At 42.4% G+C, this 22323-nt stretch overlaps 2 protein-coding genes and 1 pseudogene across 2 annotated transcripts in view; all 3 read right to left on the bottom strand.

Annotated features, from left to right (window-relative positions):
- Window positions 1–22323, bottom strand: part of LOC140928761 (lipoxygenase homology domain-containing protein 1-like) — a 54364-nt gene that overhangs the window by 2175 nt on the left and 29866 nt on the right. The window contains exons 32-49 of the mRNA XM_073378545.1: window positions 20813–20851; window positions 20074–20246; window positions 19112–19304; window positions 18363–18556; window positions 10185–10353; window positions 9232–9279; window positions 8620–8637; window positions 7226–7413; window positions 6336–6492; window positions 5724–5747; window positions 5477–5606; window positions 4710–4830; window positions 4094–4162; window positions 3957–4004; window positions 3526–3801; window positions 2435–2779; window positions 1029–1179; window positions 446–584 (exon numbers count right to left, since the gene is read on the bottom strand). Coding sequence (XP_073234646.1) covers window positions 446–584; window positions 1029–1179; window positions 2435–2779; window positions 3526–3801; window positions 3957–4004; window positions 4094–4162; window positions 4710–4830; window positions 5477–5606; window positions 5724–5747; window positions 6336–6492; window positions 7226–7413; window positions 8620–8637; window positions 9232–9279; window positions 10185–10353; window positions 18363–18556; window positions 19112–19304; window positions 20074–20246; window positions 20813–20851 — 2482 coding nt within the window. The remainder of the gene's footprint in view (window positions 1–445; window positions 585–1028; window positions 1180–2434; window positions 2780–3525; window positions 3802–3956; window positions 4005–4093; window positions 4163–4709; window positions 4831–5476; window positions 5607–5723; window positions 5748–6335; window positions 6493–7225; window positions 7414–8619; window positions 8638–9231; window positions 9280–10184; window positions 10354–18362; window positions 18557–19111; window positions 19305–20073; window positions 20247–20812; window positions 20852–22323) is intronic.
- Window positions 11541–17943, bottom strand: LOC140928757 (uncharacterized). The gene is made up of 2 exons (XM_073378542.1): window positions 16275–17943; window positions 11541–11941 (listed from the first exon to the last, which is right to left on the bottom strand). Exons 1-2 carry the CDS (start codon window positions 17386–17388, stop codon window positions 11892–11894), a joined length of 1164 nt encoding a protein of 387 aa, XP_073234643.1. The 5' UTR covers window positions 17389–17943; the 3' UTR covers window positions 11541–11891.
- On the bottom strand, window positions 11997–15443 carry LOC140928753 (uncharacterized; annotated as a pseudogene).

Raw genomic sequence — 22323 nt, 5'->3', positions numbered from 1 at the left:
ACAAAAAAGAAACGAAAAGAAATTCGTTTACCCATGGCAACTCATTGTAAAAGATTTCCTGCCTTCCAGATCAAATTGGAACTTTAAAAAGTTGGTTTATCGTTATTAACAGAAGAGAAGAGAGAGAGAATAAATCAGGAAGACAAAATCACGTAATGAGTGCATTAAAAAGTATAAACCAGTATCTTAGACTTTTCGCTACTTCAACGGCGTATCTCTCGCGACTCATTCGTTCTCACGGTACAATTTGTAACTAAACTCCTATCAATGATAGACCTCAATAAAAATAGGTCTTATACGAAAGAGTATGCATATGTTGTAGTTCAATTTTATCCTTGGTTTAATTTTAATTTTCTTCTGTATCAAACTCGTTATCATATATTACCATACCCACAAACAAAACAAAACCCACAAACAAAAGAAACACAATATATATAATACTAACTTGGCGTTCTTGTCGTTCTTATTGGTCAGCTGAAAGATGGCGCACAGAAGCGAGGCTACCGTTGGGTCCTGGACAAGTCTCGGCTTCTCCTCATCCCCGGTGGGGAGTCTTTGTACAAGATGGACTACAGCTTTCTCGCCTAATGAGAAATGAAAAATGTACAGTTTTATGTATTGCACTGGTTTTCTTCACCGCAGAAAAACTACGCAAAAACAAACAAACAAATCAGTTATTATTTAACACCTCGCTCGGAATCGACTTTGTAAGGAAATGTCAAGGCAAAAAAAGAGAGTAAATTTTTACTATGCTAAAAAAGACATACATGGTTGTTGTATGTATGTTTCGGGGGTGGGGGGGGGGGGGAGGAATTAGCACGAGCAAGGTAACATAATCATGACCTCGCGTACTCGCGTATTTCATATATTTTGTAAAACAAGAAATAATATTAAAAGACCATTACGAAAACGCAAAGAGTAATGGAAGGACACGTGCAGAGATTTCTATACAAAAATTGTTCACACCATTTTCATACACTAGTTGCTTTTAAAGTTGAGATAACCTGCAATCATAAGTTCCTTCTTACCAACAGCTTTTTTATTTTCTGGGTCCACGCATAAGTTCCGAAGAGCAATGGCGGCGGCACGAATTGTTGGATCATAATCAATTCGCAGCAGCTCGACCAGCTGTGGAATAACTTGAGCTTTTCTCGTGTCTCCGCGGATCTTGATCGCCCACTAAGAAATATTAAACAGTGAACCTATCATTAGCCTGCGAAAACAGACGTTTCTCCCCTCTCCTCGCCGATGGGGACGTTTCTCGAGGAGGAACGTCTGCGACTCACCGACAGAAATTCCATACTGATGACGTAAAATCTGTCCGGAATCCGGTCATAAACGCTGATTAGACGACGGAGTAGTTACATTGTCTTAGCTATTGTTTACGAAAGACAGATAAAAGACAAAAGGCAACAAAGGTCAAACGTAAACGATGAATCTATAACAAAACAAACAATATTTGTGGAATATATTCTTCTCTAGAAGAAGCATTTGACGTTCGTAGATGAACTCAACACTTCACCAAAATCGACCAGGAGAAACGTAAAATTCATCAAATTTACATTTGGAACCCCATGACTACCGGATTTGTTATGTAAACACTGATTTACGTTATCAGTATGAAATTTCTGTCGCTGAGTCGCAGACGTTCCTCCTCGCGAAACACGTCCCCAGCGGCGAAGAGCGAGGAGAAACGGATGTTTTCGCAGGCTAACTTATTATCATATCAAAATCACTGAAACATACCTGAAAACATGCACAATTGATGTATTATGTTTGCTGAAACAGTGACGCAAGCGCACTGGGAAAAAAATTGAGTTTACCCAACAGGAGTCGAACCTACGACATTCTGGTTACTAGTATAGTTGCTCTATCACTGAGCCACAGGAGACTCGTAGAGTTTTAAAGCCATTGAACCAGGTTCATGGAACAAGCCCTTTTTATTTACTTTTTTGCATGGTTTAGTAGTTTGAAGCTATTCATCCTCTTACTCGATCAAAGTTAGGGAAGAATCATGCACCAACATCTCAAATTCGTCCACAAACGCAACGGTTTGAAATGCACCCTGAGTCACATTCTACAAGGACTAATTTTAACCTGGCCCCAGTTCATTGTTCAAAACATGGATAACGTTATCCACCGGATAAATCTCTATCCAGTGGATAACGCAATCAGTTTCCCTAATACTTATCCAGTTTTCGAGTGGCAAAACAATATTTTACTCACTCGCTGCGCTCGTTCGTAAAATATTGTTTTTGCCACGAGATGGTGCCGGCTATCCATCGTTTGAACAGCCGGAGCCGCTGAACTATTACTGTCTTTCTCATATGTAGACCTGAATGAAATGGAACTGGGGGGAAGTCTAGGCGACATGCAGAGCCAATTCTGAGATTCCTGAATGCAATATCAGCAAGCGAGACATCAGTGATCTCACCTTCCATGAACAGGCCGTTAGGTTGTGCAGTGCGCCCGCTGACCCCTCAAGTGTCTCGATATTCTTCGCTTTTCGTAACAACACAAAATACTGCTGTACTGTTTGTGGTTGCCATATAAGCTCCACTCCTTGAGGTGGGCCCTTAGGACGGTCCATGGGTCTGTTATCAGTAGGGACCTTTTTCTTCTTTCTTCCCCCGCACCCCGCGAAGCAGCCCTGTTTCTGCTGCTCCCTTACAGCAGCGGGGTCCACGTTGACGTCAGCATCATCATAACGATCCCTGTCAATCTCGCTTTCAAGCCGGTAGGACAAGTTTCTCAGGGTGCAAACAGAATGTTCTAGACACTGCGGATTGAAAGATTGAGTGAGAATTTGCCATAGTTTTCGTTTTCTTTATGGAAACGAAGAGAAAAATACATTTTATTTAACCAGCAAACAAAATGAAATTTTTTAGTTAATGACTGCGAGGAATTTCTAGCATAAATGTACATTCTTTGTTCAGCCCAGTGATTTTTTTTTTCACAATTCCACACTATACGAATCATTAACTGATAATACCTTGCAGGGGACTTTTGAAGCGACTTAAACTCATTCCCGCTAACTTCACCCGTTTACCCTAGGAAGCACTGGACGACGAAGTTTAAAGCGACTTATCAAGGTAGTTAAGTCCATTTGTTTACTTTTACCAATAATTTTTCTTGCTAAAAATTTAACCTAAGTGTAGAAATTTCTTCAAATGACGAAATCACAGCTTACGCAAACAAACATGTCCACTTTTCAGCGGTATTGTTCTACGTTACAAAGAACACATACAGAGTTATATACTTTGAAAACTGACAGGCTGAACATTTTTCAAAAAACTTAATTGTAATCCGTTTAATCTCATTCAGTTAAGTCCGTCTTTTCTTTTGAATTTGCTGTGTAATTTACATGTCCCTTCATTGTTTTGAGCAGTTGTTTTTTATTTTACTCAGTTTGGTGTCCAGTTGCTAGTGGAAGAATTTCGCTAAATTCCGAGACAGTTCTTTCAAGTACTGTGGAACGCAACTTAGTCTTGTGTAACTTCTGAAAAAGAAAAAAAAAACACTTACTTTTTCATCAAAATGTTGACTCTTAACGCCAATCCTAATAATCCATACAAGACAGTCGACCAAGTCCTTCTCGTCCCTGAGCTCCTGCCGTGCCCTGGTACCAGCTGAAGACAAATTGCGCACGAGTCTAGTAGCATGGACGAGTACTGCTGGCCAGGGTTGAGTTCTGTTTGGTAGCTGTCCTCGAGCCGCTGCCGCTGTCCACTCGGAGTAAGGGATGATGATTATGATGACGATAATGTGTAGGCAGGCGAGGAGGATACGAAGACGAAGAGACTAGACAAAAAAGGGAAAAAGAGACGTAAATAAACCGTTTGTAAAGTAGGAACGTTTTGCAGAACAGAGACGTGTTTCAATCCCTTAGAATCCCCTTCAAAAGGCGTGGTTTAAAACAAAGTACGAAATAAATCTCTGTGAAAAACGTTTCTTACCTCAACCGCGGATAAATTGCACAGTACACCTAAAATAGCTTCTCGGTACTGAAAGTGAAAAGCATACATAGAAATTAGGGAGACGAATTGCTTAACCGGTCCGCAAAATGAAAACAGCCGAAATTACTCCGCCGTACCTCAGTCTTCTCTGTTTGTTGTAAAATTTCAATCAACAGTTCTATGCCACCACAGTCAGCAATAGCCAGCTACAGTATAAATAAATAAATTCATTCATTCATTCATAAAATTCATAAAATGAAACATCAACAATTATCAGTGGAAAACAGAATTTTTCTAATGGTCTAGATAGTAAGTTGAAAAGAATTAACTCACAATTTTCAAACAATGAAATCCAAACATTTCGGTTCTCATGACAAAATGACAGAAACACATTTAAATGGCGTCAATTTCTTTACCCTTGAAAAGTTAGGAGCTAGTCACAGAGACGGTGCTTGTAAACCTTATAGGGTTTCGCTACTTGTTTGTGAATAGCAGGAAATATTGTGACGTGAAACAAACAAAGTTTCTGCGAGACACGTTGCTACGTTGGATTTGCTACTAAAGTTCAGTTATACTTTCCTCAAAATGCCGATGTTCTGATAATGGTGCTGACATAGGATTACACTTTGTAACATAAATGAATTAATGAATAAATAACAAGGAAAAAAATATATTTTAAAAAAAAAATGAAAAAATTATGGATATTTTCAAACAAATACTCTGGGGAATAAGCGTTTATTCGAAGCTTCTTACCCGGTTAGCGTCGTGTTTAACACTGAAGGAGAGATTTCTCAGCAGGCAGAGAGCTGCATATCTTATGCGCCACTGTGAATGCCTCAAAAGCCTTACAATCACCGGGATGCCACCAAGCTCTCTGTTGAATAATAATGAAATCAAAGAAAGAGCGTGTTAGCAACGGAGGCGCGGCAGTGCTGCTTGAACGCCGGTGAGGTACGCGCGCCACTAGAGCGAAGTTGTGAGAGACGACTGGGGACGAGTCTGAAATTATACCACGTGATAACGTTTTCCTTTTCCTTTTTTTATACTGTTCATTACTTCTACCCCACAATTAGTTGCTTCACATTAGTTTTGGCCATAACCAATGCCTTGGACTGTTTTTTTTTTTTTAAATCTATTTTGAGGAATTCTCAAGTGCTTGAATCTGACGGTTGCCATTTGCCATGAACGTGACTCTAAATCTCTCTAATGAATAGAAAGTCGCGCGTAAAAACGAAAAAGTTGAATCCCGCTCAAATTTTACGCTTTCGCGCGGCCCTTCAAAGATCGTCTCTATTTTATTTACGGACGTAAAAATTACGCGACAGTGGAGACCCACCCTAAGAGGTGGGCGCCTCTAGGCTTGGAGTGATGATAGGTGGCTGGACCTACAAACATCAAGCGAATTTGAACGAACCAACTCTTTTGTACCTTTATTCTTTACACTAGTACCTTCTTTCTTTTCTTCCGCTTTTCCCAGCATGGGAAGTATATAATAATGTACAAATAAACCACCTAGGTACCTGACTTTATCCTTGACATTTTCTTTACTGTAACACAAGTGCTGTAGATAGCCGGCTGCGTTGATAATTCTTGTCTCATCTCCCGACTGCATGTAATCAATTAAATCAGGAATATCCGGCTCCTGTCCAACTAGAGGGATGAAAAATAAAATCTTTTTAGTAATTAGTATAAAAAGGAAACAAAGAAAATACAAAGGGAAAAATATATAATCAATAAAAATAAATAACTGAAAAAGTGTTTACTAACCCAGCTGACCATAGTTCCAAGAATCTAAAACAAGAAAGTAGTAAAATACAGTCAAAATCTACAAGTCTTTGCGTCGGCAGTTCACTACATGCCTAAACTGGATTAACAAGTCCTATCATTTGAAAACTGTTTTCTATTTTCTAAGTGGATTAAAACATGCACGATTATCGTATTTACTCGAATAAAAGCCGCAGCGCTTATAAATTTTTACACACCAACTGCAGTGCTCATTAGAGGGCGGCTTTTATGTGAAAGTTCGTTGCCTTTGATTGCATCGGGGCCGCAGCGCTTATTAACTTTTTCTTCCATTATTCGAGTAAATACGGTAAGCAGAAGGGGGGGGGGGGGGGATTGGGGGATGTGGGGTGGAGGCGACGACAGGGTTGCGGTGAAAGGAAAACGACAGAGTGAATAGTACCAATTCCACAAATCCTATTTCGTTCAGGTTGCCTATCATCCGCTTGCTCTTCGCGGCTCTTCACTCCTTCATTAACTGCGTCACACTCAGGATTAATTGAACGCGTGTCTATTTAGTGTTAACGCAGGAATACCGCAAATGTCTAAGTGCAAATAAAAGCTAAAATACTTCCAATCAGAGGTCAAACAACTTACCGAGTGGCAGTTCAATATCATTGTGTCGTCCGCCTATCCAGTTACCACACTTGAACACGTAACGCTCGCCACGAACAAGCGAAAATATCACGACTTCCTCCAACAGCCATCGAGAACTGGAACCAGAATTGTCGTGGCCGACACGAAGCATTTTCAACTGAAAAAGAAGGTAAAGAATCAAGGAAGAGAAAGGTACGGCGTTCCACTTTTTCTTGTGCTAGCTGAGAGCTTCAGGCAATTTTGCGAGACGTCTTCGCGTCAAACAGTACAATTGGAGATGTCAAAGATACGAAAGTTACACAATACCGTAAGTATCATGACCCTGCTGTTTGATGTCATTGTTCGAAATTTGATTAAAAAAAGGTTATTAGGATGCGAAAACAGGTAAGTGGGGACATATCAATGCCATACGTGGAAGCTACCGTGTGAGGGTGGGCTAGAAGAGAATGAATTACATGTAGATCATTTGTGCAAAACAAAAATATAGTACCATTCAAACTGGCCAAAGCCGGCATTTCATTACCCTGGGTACCAGAGGTTTTTTTCTCGCGTGCGACGAGGATCTTCCGACACGTCTTCGGCCGGGCCGAAGACGTGTCGGAAATCGCGCATGAAAAGCCTCTGGCACCTAGGGTAGCATTTCGTACATCCTTTCTTGTGTTTCCTCTTAATCGTAAAGGCAGAAAGAGCAAACAAACAACAATAACAGCGAAAAACAAACAAACAAAAATAAACAGACTAAGCATTTCCCCAACGTGGATGTGCAAGCTCCAAGGTTTCTTGGTGTCTCGATCCTAGACAAAGCGTGATTCACGATATATAGTGCCACTTTCTATCGTAAGGATGTAGCACTACCATTGTAGCTCAATTTTCTTATTACCCCAACTCACCCTGCCAACATCCCTCGCTCGAATCCTGAACCTATCCAGCTGTCCTCGATTGAAATAGCCGCCTTCTTTATTTTTGAGTTTGATTTCTTGGCTTTCTCCATCCTCCCCGATCATTTGGAAATACACGTTAGCGTCTGTACCCGCGTTTTCTTCAGCGGCTGTCTTGAATTCTACGTCATACTCCGAGTCTGGTAAAAAATAGGGTAGGACTGATGAACACTGTTTCTATGAAGCCCGGATATTACCATTAAAAAAAAATCGCCCACAAATGGTGGAAGACATTTCCAACAATTTCTTCAGTGAAGTGAAATATATGAAATAAATCATATTTTAAACTGAAATAAATTTCATATATTTAATTTCAAGTCATTTCCACCATCGGGTATATTACCAACTCACAATGGCCTGCTCCGGCTTCAGTTGGCTTGATTAGCTCAAAAATGGATAGAGTATTGTGTCCAGTCATCGCAAAGGTCAGGGTTCGAGTTCCGGTCAACCCTGAATTTTTTCAAGGTTCTTTTTCAACTGCTTAGGTTGCTTATTCAACTGCAAGGATCATTCTTACCTGTGAAGCTGTCGGGATTAGCGGCTGAGTGCTGTATTTTTTTGATAACGGCGGAGCTAGACTGTTCACAGTCCCCTATTTTTTCGTAAGATCGACAGGATCGAGCGCTTACCGGTAGTGGCGGCCATCTTTGTTTCTAACGTACCGAGGGGAAGGGCGTCGGGGACTATAGGGAGCCTTAGTAACGACGACGCCGACGGCAACCAGGATGTCAAAAAAGCAATAGGTTTATTACGCAAAACAACAACTTTGCACGTACATCACGCTTTTTTGTACATTTCTTTACCGTCCATGCACGACTACGACGTGAAAATGCCTAATTGCAAGTTTTATGGAGGACGTAAACAAGCGACGACGAATCTTGAGTGCGGTCTTCCAGAAATCAACTCCCGGGAAATTCGCCTACACTTGCCATTTTCAGCAAATTGGAATAAACGCGACAAAGATTGAAAAAACGGGAATTAATTTTAAAACTGACGTTTTCGCTGGCGTTGCCGTCGTTAATGCTAAAGCTCCCTTATAGCTTTGGAGGGAGGGAGGGCTCCTCCCAAACCGCGCCCCGCCCCTTCAGTAGATTTGACACTCATTGCATCCAAGATGGTCGCCCGTAACGCAAAGCGCTCGATCTCGACGATCTCAAGGAAAAATAGGGGACTGTGAACAGTCTAGGTCGGAGCCGCTTGAAGATTGGGTTCGCCTCCCGCTTCGCGTGACGGTTTCGCCGCCAAGAAAGTACCCTGGGCACAACAATCCCGCCAGCTACACAGGCTACTTCAGTGTAATAAAACAACATTATAACTCAACGGGATGACTTCTCAGTTGACCTTACCTGGTGCTGCTCCAGTTTCTGTAATTGAGAACAAAAAAATAGCCTGGTAAGAAAAACTGCCTCATATTTTTCCAAGAGATCATAATATCTTGATTTTACCTCATGTGAAACACAACAAACAGATTGTATAAGGAATGTCATTTCATAACTTAAAGTCAGGACCAATTTATCAGCTTTTTATACAATCTCAAAGATGGTCGCCTTTGGCATTGCCCAACGAAATTTTATTTAGCACGCAGAACGAAGCTAAACTGTATAAGCCTGATCTAAAATTAGCCATTTCACGACCTAGGTCATCAATTCCTCCAGCCAATTAGAAGAAGCTTCATTTTCTCAACGGACGTCTCATCTGCTTCTCAGAGGTCAACAAATGATTTTCTGAGTTAATTGTTAAAATAAACTTTTCTGAACCGCAACAAAAAGGATATTCGACTTTTAGTCACGAGGTTTGGAACTAAACCAAAACCAGTATCACGGGCGCGTAGAATTAGATGCAAAGTGTACGCCCGAAAAGCCAGAGATTTTGGCTTGTTAACCTTCCTCAGTTCTGAGGGTATTTTTGTTTTATTTTTCTAAAGTGAGTATCTAATAAATTCACACTACGTGACTTACGTTGCGGCTCCTCGATGACGGGTTTGACGGGGCCTTCAATATCATCCACTGAGAATAATAATAATAAAATACAATGTAAACTGACACACTAGGCATGGTAAAAGGTATCGAAGAGGGCCCCCATAACCAGGCTGCAAAACAGCATTATTTTGCAATGGTCGAGAATTTCCCATTCTGGAAACTGTAAGGGGGAAAGGGTACAAGCTTTCGGCGCAACGATTTCTGGGATAGTTTGTGTGGTCAAGCGTTACTTATAATTGTTTAATGGTTGCCTTAGATACCATCGAACCCATCGTACCCAAAGCTTGAACCCATTCTCCCTAGAGTTTCTGAAGTGGAGAATGCGATCACTTATCACACAAAGGGAGTGGAGCGAGGGTTACACGTAGGGTGAGACTACACGTGTGTCAATCGTATGCTTAGCGTGAGAATTTTTCAAAAGCTCTTAGCGCCACGCCCCTTACAAAGAGCGAGAATTTTTAAATCCAACTATTTTGCAGTCTACGATGTAACATTCTTTGGCTACAACAAGCATATTTTCCGAGCCCCTGGACTTCGTTACAACGGGGTTCCGCTCAATTCTTTGTTTGCAAACACGTGAAAAGGCGGCCTTGTTGGTAGTCAGTAGAGTACAATTTCTTTCCGCAGGATTTGGATGAAAAGCACCGAAGAGAAAAGTTCTTGTTCTTGCCCACTAACACGACTGCCTTTACGAAACATGCAAATGTGCCTTATGGCGCTTCAAAAATGTAACCACTCTCTGTTGCCAACATAGAACACATATGGGAAGATCGGAGGCAAAAATCTACCGTTAAGTAATTCAGTTCTATATTCAAGATTCGGACAACCACTCTCTTGCCCTGCGAGGCTGTTGTTGGTGTCTCCACGCAACGCTCGATTTTGATAGTGTCTACCAATATTGAAACAACATCAAATTATTTTTGTATTATTACCTGGAAACAAGACCGTCTCCTTCCGCTGACCAGGATCTGCGCCTCCGAGCCATCCACCGCATCTGAATTTGTAATGTTCATCCCGCACGGGAATGTCGATATCTACTTCATCTAGGAACCACGCAGGATCTTGTCCCCTGTTATCATGTCCTATCACAAGCTTCTCAAGCTGAAAATTTAAGCCATATTGGAATTTTACTAAATAATAAAGAACTGTATAGTAGACCATATTCATAAAAACATTTTAACGATTTTACTCCGCATCAGCCTCGATTACAAGCTAGTCCCAGTTCTTTGTCGTGAAAACAAATATGGCCGACTACAGCAAAAAGACATAAAGGTCAAAGAGATAAAACTGCTATGTGTAATGCTACTTAGACAAAACTTCTAGTGCGATAAAAGCTATAGAAATTCTTTAAGCTACTACTTTCGTAGCCTGGGTGCCAGAGGCTTTTCATGCGTGGTTTCCGGTATCGGTAAACTGAAGTAAAAAACTAAGTGACTCGCCGCTCTGTCTTCGGCCTTCGGCCGGCGAAGCTCATGGTCGCACGCGAAAAAAAACTTCTGGTACCCAGGGTACCACTTTCCTGTTTGCGAACTCTGAGTAGTACTTCCTGGAGTGCTATGCTGTTGATCAGTCTGGGTAAAGTGATTCAACCATAAACGTTTGTCCATAAAGTTCTTGGATCAATTTAGGTTTTTCCGGAAACTGCCCACCTACCCCTCCCTAAGCTAACATAAACACTTACTTTTCACTTAGGGCAAAATGATGGCTTAGGGGAGGGGTAGGTGGGCAGTTTCCCAGAAACCTAAATTGATCTAAGTTCTTTAGTGTGACCGTTCAAAAAGAGTTACAACAAAGGAGAGAAATGTGACGTCACGCTACCATGATAGCAAAATTTCTGGATCTCGAAAAATCATTCTTGACAGAGATGGCCATTTGCATTGTCGAACGATGGAAGAAAAGTAAGGGATAGTGTGAGTGCAATCAAGCACAGTAAAGTCATGCATGTCCATTTTTCGTTTTTTCCTGCCATTTTGCAGCATTACGTTTTGTTGTAATCCGGAAATTTTGCTACCATGGCCACGTAACGCCGTAACGACTTCTCATCTCGATTCTGTGGTGTTGCTCCGTCAACACTGTACAAGAGTCTTTAGCGGTTAGCATAAAGTAACATCGGCTGAAGCCAGATTGTTTCTTTCAATTAAATTACCGGAAGAACAACTTAAGTCCAACTTTACTGTGTAATATAAAATAAGATAGATAAACAGAACTGGGATGCTTCGTCTCGCAGAATTTCCCACTTGCGATAGAGAGAGATTCCGCACACGCTGGTTCAACAATCGAGGACTGTATACTTTCGTACAAATCTGACTTTATTCTTCCTAATTCAACATTACACGTTCCGTTCTACGATCAATTTCAATCTAACTAAATTCTACAAAAATGCTGCGTATATTAGCTAAGGAAGTCCACACCCAGATGCGTAATTCCGGCGTGGTCACAATAATCAAATGCGGTCCAAGTTCTTTGCTCACGTTTAACATCGATTCGTGGGCACTAATTTCAACTAATTTCCTATTAAGCGTGGGTTTACTTGACAATCATGGTGCTAATCCTTATGTGCGGTTACGCTAGTAATACCCGATTAAATACAACATTGATTAATTCTAATTATCTTATCCCACGATATTTCCTGTTACAATCTAAACATCTGTTTTAGCGGTGGCGAGATAATGGCTTATTTTATCAACTACTGAAAATTTAATGAAATAAGAAAATACAATCATAAGCATTCTAAAGTTTCACAACACTCTCCCCCCTTTGACTCGTCTACGAGTCAAGCATTAAGTTAGTTTTCCAACGCGCATCTGCTGCTGCAGCGCGTCTAGGGTTGCGCCTAAGGTTTTTTGTACCCTCTTTTACACTTTCCCGCGGCGCTTCGGGTAGAATCTCGGTTTGCACTTCTATGGGGTAGAGTTTCTGAACGGGTCTAGACATACGCGAGGGCTTTCCCTTGGCAATGACTCGAATGTTTGCCCCCCTTACCACATTATCGTTTCCCTTGATAAGACTCTCAATAACTGCTAATCTCCACTCTCCACGCCTCTTACTCTCGTCGTACACTGTGACTACATCACCTATCTGTACAGACCTCGGGTCTTTACTTACCTTGGTCCGATGGAACTCGCGTAAGTCAGTTAAGTACTCACGCCTCCACCGATTCCAAAAATGCGCTAATCTAACGCTCCTATCTCCTAGCGTATCTACTCTCACCTTCTTCTTCGTCCTCCACGATTTCATCTGGCACTGTTTTAATTCTTCTTCCGAAAATCAAATGCGACGGGGTAAGAACTTCCTCGCCCGCTTCATCATACTCGTAAGTTAAGGGCCGGGAGTTTAAAGTCCCCTCTACTTCGATCAACACAGTAAACAATTCGTCAAAGGTCAGTCTTGCGTTACCTAACACCTTTCTCAAACAACGCTTAACACATCCAACCATTCTTTCAAAAAACCCTCCCCACCAAGGTGCTCTCTCTAAGTTGAACTTCCATTCGATCATTTTGCCGGACAATTCGTTAGCGACTTCTGGGTGATTGAAAAGGTTCTTGAGAGCTTTATCAGCGGCTTTGAAGGTTTTGGCGTTGTCAGATATAATTAAAACTGGTGTCCCTCGTCTCCCTGCAAATCGCCGCAAAGCCCGGATAAACGCTCCCGTTGACAAATCTTCTACAAGTTCCAAGTGAATTGCTCGCGTCACGCAACACGAGAATAACGCGATGTACACCTTTTTCATTGTCGTGGTTCGCTCTTTGACGTAAAGCGGCCCTGCGAAATCAACTCCTACCTTTGAAAACGCCGGCGCTTCCGTGACTCGAAATTCTGGTAACGCTGCACTGCGCGGTGTACTATAGGCTTTCCCTTCTAACTTTCTACAGACTACACATTTACTAATGACCTTCTTCACGTGTTGTCGGCCTTTCGGAACCCAAAACTTTGATCTTAGCTCTGCGAGTGTTTCTCTCACGCCGCCGTGAAGCACTCTCTCGTGACATTCTTCGATTGTTTTTGTTGTGTAGGCGTGATCTTTCGGCAAGATAATTGGTTTCTGTGCTTCTACTTCTAAGTCTGAATGCTCTAACCTTCCGAAACATCTTAGAACGCCTCTGACCGTCTCTAGGCCTAACACCCTTTCTAAATTCAGAAAATTTTTCTGGCGCTTCAAACCTTGCTGGGCTGCTTTTACCCATTCGTTTTCAGCGTTGATCAACTCTTCCCTCGTCAACCTACCTTTTCTCTTCGCACATCTTGGTTTCGAATTTTGGACGAAACGTAACACCCATGCTGTCACTCTGAGCAGTTTTCTCAAAGTACCATGTCGCTCAATATCTACTACCTTTGCAACAGAGGCTGAGTCTTGTACGTCTACAATCATTACCGTCGACGTCTTTTTCATTTCTTCTTGGCTCTCTGACGTAGAGGTGATTGCCTGGCTTGTTGGCCAACTGCTCTCTTCTTGAGTCAACCAAGGTGGTCCCTTCCACCACAGTTCCTCATCTTTCAGTTTGGAACCCAGCGCTCCTCTTGAACCAATGTCCGCAGGATTGTCTTCTCCCGGGCAGTGTCTCCATTCATCTTTAGCTGAAAGCTTGAGGACCTCGTTCACCCTGTGTCTCACAAATTGTTTCCACTCCCCCCTGTTTTGAATCCAGCAGATTGCCGTTTTACTGTCTAACCAGTATCTGGTACCGTTAAGGGTCACTTGTTCTTCTAGGGCATTCTTCACCGTGCTCATTAACTGGGCAAGAATTCTCGCGGACATAAGCTCTAGTCTGGGGATAGTCAGTTCCTTTAGTGGTGCCACTCTCGACCTCGAAGTCAACAATCTTACGTGAACTCCGTCCCACGTTCGGTAAACAAAGTAAACAACAGCGCAGTACGCTTTGTTACTCGCATCGCCGAAACCATGCAAGTAACACTCAAGCACCTCTTGTTTTAAACTATCGTAAACGCACCTACTAATCGCGATCCCTTTAATCTTAGACAAATCTAAAACCCAATCGTTCCATTTCTTTTTAGCTTCGCCATTGAGCTCATCATCCCAGCCTATACTATCCCGACACAACTCTTGGAACAACATTTTCATGCACACAATGACGGGACTTATAATTCCTAGAGGGTCAAACATGCTGGCCAAAACACTTAGCAAGTTCCGCTTAGTCGGTGGGATTTCTTGTGCTTTTGCCACAATCTTCTCGAAGTTGAAGTGGATAACATCATTCTCAAAATCCCACGGAAGGCCCAAAACCTTAGGACATTTTTTACTCACCTCCGATCCTAGCGTGAACTTCGCGAAAGATTCCTCTTCGGCTGTCACGCTTGCGTTTTCTGGTTTCCGGTTCTCATCTTGCTCAATTAAATCTTTCAACGCCTTGTCGTTAGTCATCCACTTACGCAATTTGAACCCTCCACTCGCTAGCCTATTTTTGGACTTCTCGTACAACGTGAAGGCTTTAGCAGTGTTGTCCTCGCCAGTCACCAGGTCGTCTACGTAAAAGCTTTCGATCATTCTTCTCACAAATTCTGGATCTTCATCTTTAAATTTCGAGATATGGTGTCTAAGCGTGGCATTCAGAAGGAAAGGAGACGCGTTTAAACCAAACACTACACGACAAAAACGATACACGACAATCTCGCTTGAGGGGTCACTCACGCCATCTAGCCACAAAAACCTCAGGAAATCTCTGTCTTCCTTATCCACCTCAATGTTCAAAAACGCCTTTTCTATATCGCCAATCAGTGCTACCCTTTTCTCTCTAAACCTCAACAATATGTCGAACAGCAATGGGGTAAGAGACGGTCCTTTGTGTAAACAGTCGTTCAATGATGCGCTTTCCTTACCTGATTTTGCTGACGCGTCATACACCACTCTCAGTTTGGTTGTGCTGGCTTCTTTGCGTATGACGGCCAAATGTGGGATATAATGGACTCTATCCGCCTTTCCTGATTCTTCCACTCTTTCTATCACTCCTGAAGCTAACTGTTCTTTGATAACTGAGTCATACTCCCTCAACACTTCTGGCTCTTTCCTAAGCTTTCTTACCTGTCCTTTCATGCGTGACAAACTCAATTCGTAATTACTGTCTAAAACATCACGCCCTTCCTTCCACGGCAGCTTTACTGAATACCTCTTTCCGTTGAACGTAATGTTGTCTACAAATTCCTCGTACACTCCGTCATTCTCTGTTATTCCTAACGTTTCTAAATCCCAAAGAACCTGAACATCTCGCTCTAACCTTCCTGGAACTGTACTATCTCTTCCTATAATATTTACACTAACTGCTCGCTCTCTATCTGTCGACTGACTAGACTCTAAGGGACCAGAAACAACCCATCCCAATTGCGTTTCTATGGCTACGGGTTCCCCTACACCTCCTCGAACAACATTGCCAGTTTGAAAACTCCACAAATAATCTGCCCCGATGAGGACATCTATTTCTAACTGATCTTTGTGTTGGCAAACATCAGAGAGCCATATGTTTGCCAAATGAGGGTAGTTCCCACGCACTAATTCCAGATGCTCGTTCTGAACTCTCGAGATTTCGGGAACAACAAAAGCTTCGACATAAATTGCGTTCCCTCCCCCTACTGGGGTCAAATGCATTCCGACTACGTCCCTCAAGTTTGAACCCGCTGCTCGCTGCCCAAAGGTGTTGACAGCGAGCCACTCTTTCCGGAGAGTTTCTAAACTAAACATTCGCGCCACGTGCGCCGTAGCAAAAGACGTGTGACTAGCGGTATCAAAAAGCACTCTTATTCGCGCGTTGCCCTTCCCTGCTACTTGAGCTTGTGCCGTTTGTAAAGCAACACTATCCCGGTTTCTATGTGCATACTATTGCCCACTGACTCAACGTTACTTGGTTCATTTTCTGACGCTCCCCCCTCCCCTGGGGATTCGGCACTACAAATAGACGAATGATGTTTCCTTTTACAAAACTTACAAGTTAAATTAGCTCTACAGTCTTTAGAAAGATGTCCCTTTCGAATACAACTAAAACAACGACCAAACTTAATTAGTAATTGCTTACGCTCGCTGACGTTCTTGACTTTTTGGCAATCCTCGTGTTTGTGTCCTCCTAAGCAAAACGCACAGTTCTGATAATTCGCCTGTTTTCCAGTGTGCATGGTGTGTTTCTTTTTCACTGATTCGTCACGAGAGCTCCTCGCGTGTCGTGCGCTTCTGTTGTACTCCTCTCGCAGCTCGACCTCGTGGCCCAGGACGTCCAACAACTGCTCCAGGTTCCATTCGTGATGGTCCTCTCCCCTTGTGATGGTCAAACGGAGCTGCTCTGGTAGTTTTTCCAACAGCGACGGCACCACGATGGCGGAGTAGGTCTCTTGGTCTACGCCAAGCGCTTCCAATGCCCGGTACTTTGTCTCGGCAACGTCATACATTGTCCTCAATCGCTGTGTGTCTCGTTCTCCGTAAATTGGCTCCAAGTTCAACAAGTCGTTTATGTATGTTCTCTGGATAACTTTCTGTTTACCGTAACGTTTCTTTAGAAGTTGTATCGCGGCTTTGTAGTTCGCTGAAGTGAGGGAAAATCCTGCGATCGCCGACCGCGCTGGCTCGATCAGGAGGCCTCGCAAATAGGAGAATTTATCTATTTCGGCCAATGTCTCGTTTCGGTCGATAGCGCTTTCAAAGGAGTCCCAAAACTCCTGCCATTCGCTGATGTTTCCCCCAAACTTGCGTACCTCGAGTTTCGGCAATTTCGCTCGAACTGTAGCAGTCTGCGGGACCGGCCATGGATTGAATGGAGCTTGATTGGCGTGCAAATCTGCGGAGGGGCTAGGCAGCGACGGTGGTACATTCGTAACGTTAGCAACATTCGCGGTTACAATCTTTTCTATGGCAGACAAACGCATCTTTACGTCAAACTTTAACGTGTTGGTGTCCATCAACTCTGTAGACAAATCTTCGTCGGTCAACTCTTCATCTGCCTCCATCAGAGCTAAAATTTGATCGCTCAGGGTTGTGACTTTCTGTAGCTGTTCTTGTAGCGATTCTTTCCACTGAGCCAGTTCATCCTTTCTTTCTGGGGAGTAATCGGCAAGGCATTCGTCCACTTTATTCAAGGCGTGCTTCAAGTAACTCTTGTGGCCCGATCTTGACTTTTTCTTGTTTTTGAGCTCACTCATCTTCGTTCACTATCCGGCTCGAAGGACCAGGTTTCGCAGAATTTCCCACTTGCGATAGAGAGAGATTCCGCACACGCTGGTTCAACAATCGAGGACTGTATACTTTCGTACAAATCTGACTTTATTCTTCCTAATTCAACATTACACGTTCCGTTCTACGATCAATTTCAATCTAACTAAATTCTACAAAAATGCTGCGTATATTAGCTAAGGAAGTCCACACCCAGATGCGTAATTCCGGCGTGGTCACAATAATCAAATGCGGTCCAAGTTCTTTGCTCACGTTTAACATCGATTCGTGGGCACTAATTTCAACTAATTTCCTATTAAGCGTGGGTTTACTTGACAATCATGGTGCTAATCCTTATGTGCGGTTACGCTAGTAATACCCGATTAAATACAACATTGATTAATTCTAATTATCTTATCCCACGATATTTCCTGTTACAATCTAAACATCTGTTTTAGCGGTGGCGAGATAATGGCTTATTTTATCAACTACTGAAAATTTAATGAAATAAGAAAATACAATCATAAGCATTCTAACGTTTCACAACACTTCGAGCCCGAGTCACTTGCTTCATAACCTACATTCACATCCACTACACCATCGAGGACTAGCTGTCAAATCCAGTAATGTTTGATATACACATGCATGAACGCCATGGTATGCCGAATCCCATTAAAATACTTGAAAGCTGACCGTTTTTAGCTCAGTGCTTAACCCTAATCACTGCAGATAAGTATTTAACTATCCAGAATGTTCTCTAATAAGTGGCGCTTCCTAGTTCTGTTTTTTTTCTTTTTTTTTGTTTTTCAGCAATTGTACAAGGTAAATGGGGTTCTGTTTCAGTATCGTTCTGTTCAGAGAAAAATGCGCTGTGTAAACCTCATAAGGTGTCAAATCTGGCTTCATCCGATGTTATCTAATGTTAACCTAAATTTGCAAGCAGCGTGTGTTTCAGCTTTGTTACCTTGCCAACATCAGCAGTTTGTATCACAAACTTGTCAGCTCTGCGGCGCTCAAATCGCCTGAAGGTCTGTCTCTCGTCCTGTAAGTCGATTCGTGGCGTTTCACCTTTGTTGCCGCATAAAGCGAAATACACGTTGGCGTCTGTTCCAGCGTTCGGTTTATCACCCGTTTTGATGGTCATATGATACGAAATGTCTGCAAAAGGATACAACAATATGGTTTAATCCGCTGAAGAAGAGTTGATGTAGTAATCTGATTTAACTGCTGATGTTCCGAGTGCTAGCCCTTAGCAGGAGCGAAGACGTTAACGAACGAGCTTTACCCTTCAAAGACAAGCTACCGCTAGAGAGGTTTTTGTGTTTCTCCGACTTTCATTAACGCCGGACAGTAGCGTCCTGAAGTCAACTGAGGTCACGGTGTCTATATATACCGGCTAATCATGTGCAAGAGTCATTTTTGACAAAATCACCGTTACAAAACAGAAACATATTCCAGGAATTAACAACATACTTTTTCCCAAATCGAGAAAACTTTCACAAAACGTTAATACAATAAATTTTCTCCCAGATCGATACAAACTTGAAAATATAACAAAACGGGCCGACGTTTACCCTGTCCGACCCAAGCCCCGCCTCCATCCCGCTTTCAAGTATTTTCAGTTCTTTTTTCCCTTTCCATTTTTAAGCTGCCGTTCCCAGTTAGATATAAGACCATCTGATGACTATTGTAGTTGTCAGCTGTGGTATTTACCTTCAGGTTCCTCGGGGACTGGTTTACCAGGGATAAGCTCCCTAATAATCGCCGAGTTAGAGTCATCTTTGCCGAGCCAGCAACGACAAGGGAACACGACAGTGTCCCCTTCTTTGTTCGTCACGGTTACCTCTTCAACAAACATGGTCCGACCACGCCCATATCCATCGTCGCCGATGCGAAGTTTGGTGATCTATAACACGTGAAGAAAATATCTCGGTTAAGACATATCTCGGTCCAGAAAAATTTTTGAAGGGACGAATTTTTACCTGCGCAACCTGTTTACACGGAAACGTGCAAATTCTGTTACAGTACCGATTACACTAGCCCGTACAAATTTTTGCCAGTGTCAGCATTGGAATGGTTTTTATTTTAATCAAAGGCGCGTAACTAGACTCCAGGTTTTCACCGCACAAACTGTGCAAAACCTTACTCGGTTCAGGTGAATACACGAGTCCGCGTAAAAGCGGAACCATACCGGTCAAAAATATTGTCCTCTTCTGATCACGTCAAAATGCCGTTCAAAACCTTGCACGGTTCCGCGGGTCCAGTGTGAACGAAAGACGGATCTGTGCAAGTATTTGTTCGGACCCAAGTAAACGGGGTCTAAGACATTTCATTTCACTGGGACATAACAAGAAGTAGTTTTGGAGGTTAGGGAGATTGAGTGGTGCTTATGGACAGCTTTCTTGGCTGAACTTAGCACAGTGCAACGGCTTGGAAAAATTCAACCCTCCGAAAACTATCAACTTTAAAAAAACATTGTTTCTGACGTAAGAAAATGATACACAAAAAAAATTCGGCACGTAAAATTAAATTCTGCATTGACTCTCCCTGGTTTGGCTTTCTTACTAATGAATATCATACTTTGGGAAGTTTTTCATGCAAAATCTTTTCATCAGCGATAATGACAATCCCCTCAAAAATAGCACGGAAAGATTCCTGTATTTCCCTATACATACCTCCCCAATATCTGGGCTTTTGACAGACATTTTATATGTATTCCCCTTGGTAAACACATGTGATGTGGAGTAACCTTCTCGCAGGCGGATTTTGTCGGTTTCGCCCTGTCGACCAATAATCTGGTAAAACGGGTTTACATCGGGGTCCAGGACTTCGCCAACTTTGAAACTCACTACAACAAACAGAACAAGTAGTTAAGTGGAGCACTAGAACGGTGACGGACTTGATAATTACGAACGATGAGTCCTACAAACTGTCATTGCTACCGTTAAAGGTCATCGCCCTCAATGTGCATGATGCATCAGGTCTACGACAAATTTGAATAACTTGACGGACTTGTTAATTATGAACGACAGTCCTACAAACTGTCATTGTTACCGTTAATGGTCATCGCCCTCAATGTGCATGATGCATCAGGTTTTACGACAAATTTGAATAATTTGATTTCGTAAAGAGAACGCAAACAAACTGTCCTTTAGTGATACAATTACGGTCAACTCTTTCTTAACGGACACCTCTGTAAGACGAACATCTTGCTAAAACAGATAACTAGAGTTGGTACCATGCCTTTCTTTACTCCGTTTAATTGCCTGTCTATAAGATAGACACCTCTCTAATACGGACACACAGTGCTTACCTCAAAGGTATCCGTCCTGGTGCAAGCACATGTGTTAGGTCTTATGAATATGAATATGAATATAAATATGAAGTTATCACGAATACAGTTGAAAGCCTTACCTGTGTACATTCCCTCTTGATCTCGCGGAGAGCCTTGTTCTGTAACAAAACCATAAATGTATTATAATAAACTATTCAGCATATGTGTACTATTTAGCCCTTGGGTTATTTCTGTCAAGTCAAAACTCTCCTTGTAAGGACGTTATTATAAACTTAATAGACTGGTCCAAGGTTGACCAGATGAAAGATAAACCTCGGATATGTATACTATTATGAAAATCCAGCGTCGTGGGGTAGGCTTCCAAGACAAGGAGGTGGAGAGGAGGGGGGGGGGGGAACTTTTTAACCCTCATCGTAAGCACGCCGCATGCAATTTAGTTGTACTATCTCATTCGGCCGGCTTGATATAACAATATAATGAGAAACTAATAGTTAGAATATCAGTTGCATGTTTGTTTGCATGGTTTTTCTACCATATTATAAAGAAACACCTTCAAAGTTGACTGTTTATGTTCAATCATAGAATCCTAAACGCCATCCTCAAGAAAGAATTTAGATGCCCCAACCCTTCCCCCCTGTTTGATGAAACAACTCTTAAAAATCTCGACCCTGCAAGAATACACATAGCCTGAAATATAAGCTGAGGCGGATCCAGGAATTTTAGTTAAGGGGGGTCCAACTTGTGCACACCGTTAGAGCAAATGATTTTACCCTTCCTCACCGTTACATTAGTTTATACCCGAGGGTGGGAGGGGTAGGGTTCACTCCTCTATTTGGCCTAGGTGGGTATGTGCCGCTAAACAGGGTATGGTTTTCAGGGTCTTGAGTCCTAATAATGGTAATAGGACTCAGTGGAGTCCAATTGGTGAGTGAGTCATACGAGTGATAAACGAAATCGGACGACCGCGTAGCGCAGTTGTTATCAATTAATCATAACTATAACAAAATTTGTGATTTTTTAAGCTTTTTTAATTCAAAACACAGGTAATTTTGCTAGTAGTGAGAAAAGAAAAAGCCTTTTAAGTGAGCGCGCGTGATGGCGCATACTGTCCAATTACTTAGGCATGACGCGTACTGTCCTGTTACATTGTCCTTTTAGTGCTGAAATCAGGACAGCTGATAGCCAATCAGATTTGAGAATTTTATCATAGTTATGATTAAGCAGGGTATAGAAATTCACTATTTCGCTTCTTGAACAAGGTGTCTCTACCAGTCGACCGGAAGCCTCTAAAAGCAGCCTCCTCCTTAGGCGCTTCGTTTTTCGCTTGGTTTCGCATCGAGGCGAGCGAAAACGCGAGCGACTGGTGACGAAGCGCAAGGAACCATGGGAAGGGTGAAGAAGGGAGGCGATTTGTATGCAAAACGAAACGAATCAGGATCATAAAATAATTGGTCTCGAAATTTTTGTCTTAATTAGGATCAGGGTTTGAAGGTCTCGGTGGCACACCTCCACCCAAACTTCCCTTGAGTGCCCCCTCCCCACGGGGGAATTCTTTTTACTACACCCATGCTCCAAGGATACACGCAGTACATGTGATGTTTTAATCATAAAGAACACAGATGAGAAACAT

The sequence above is a fragment of the Porites lutea genome, chromosome 2 (genome assembly GCF_958299795.1).
Source record: "Porites lutea chromosome 2, jaPorLute2.1, whole genome shotgun sequence".
Lineage (NCBI taxonomy): Eukaryota > Metazoa > Cnidaria > Anthozoa > Scleractinia > Poritidae > Porites > Porites lutea.
Note: the sequence above shows the minus strand (reverse complement) of the source record. Positions and strands in the feature narration are given on the sequence as shown.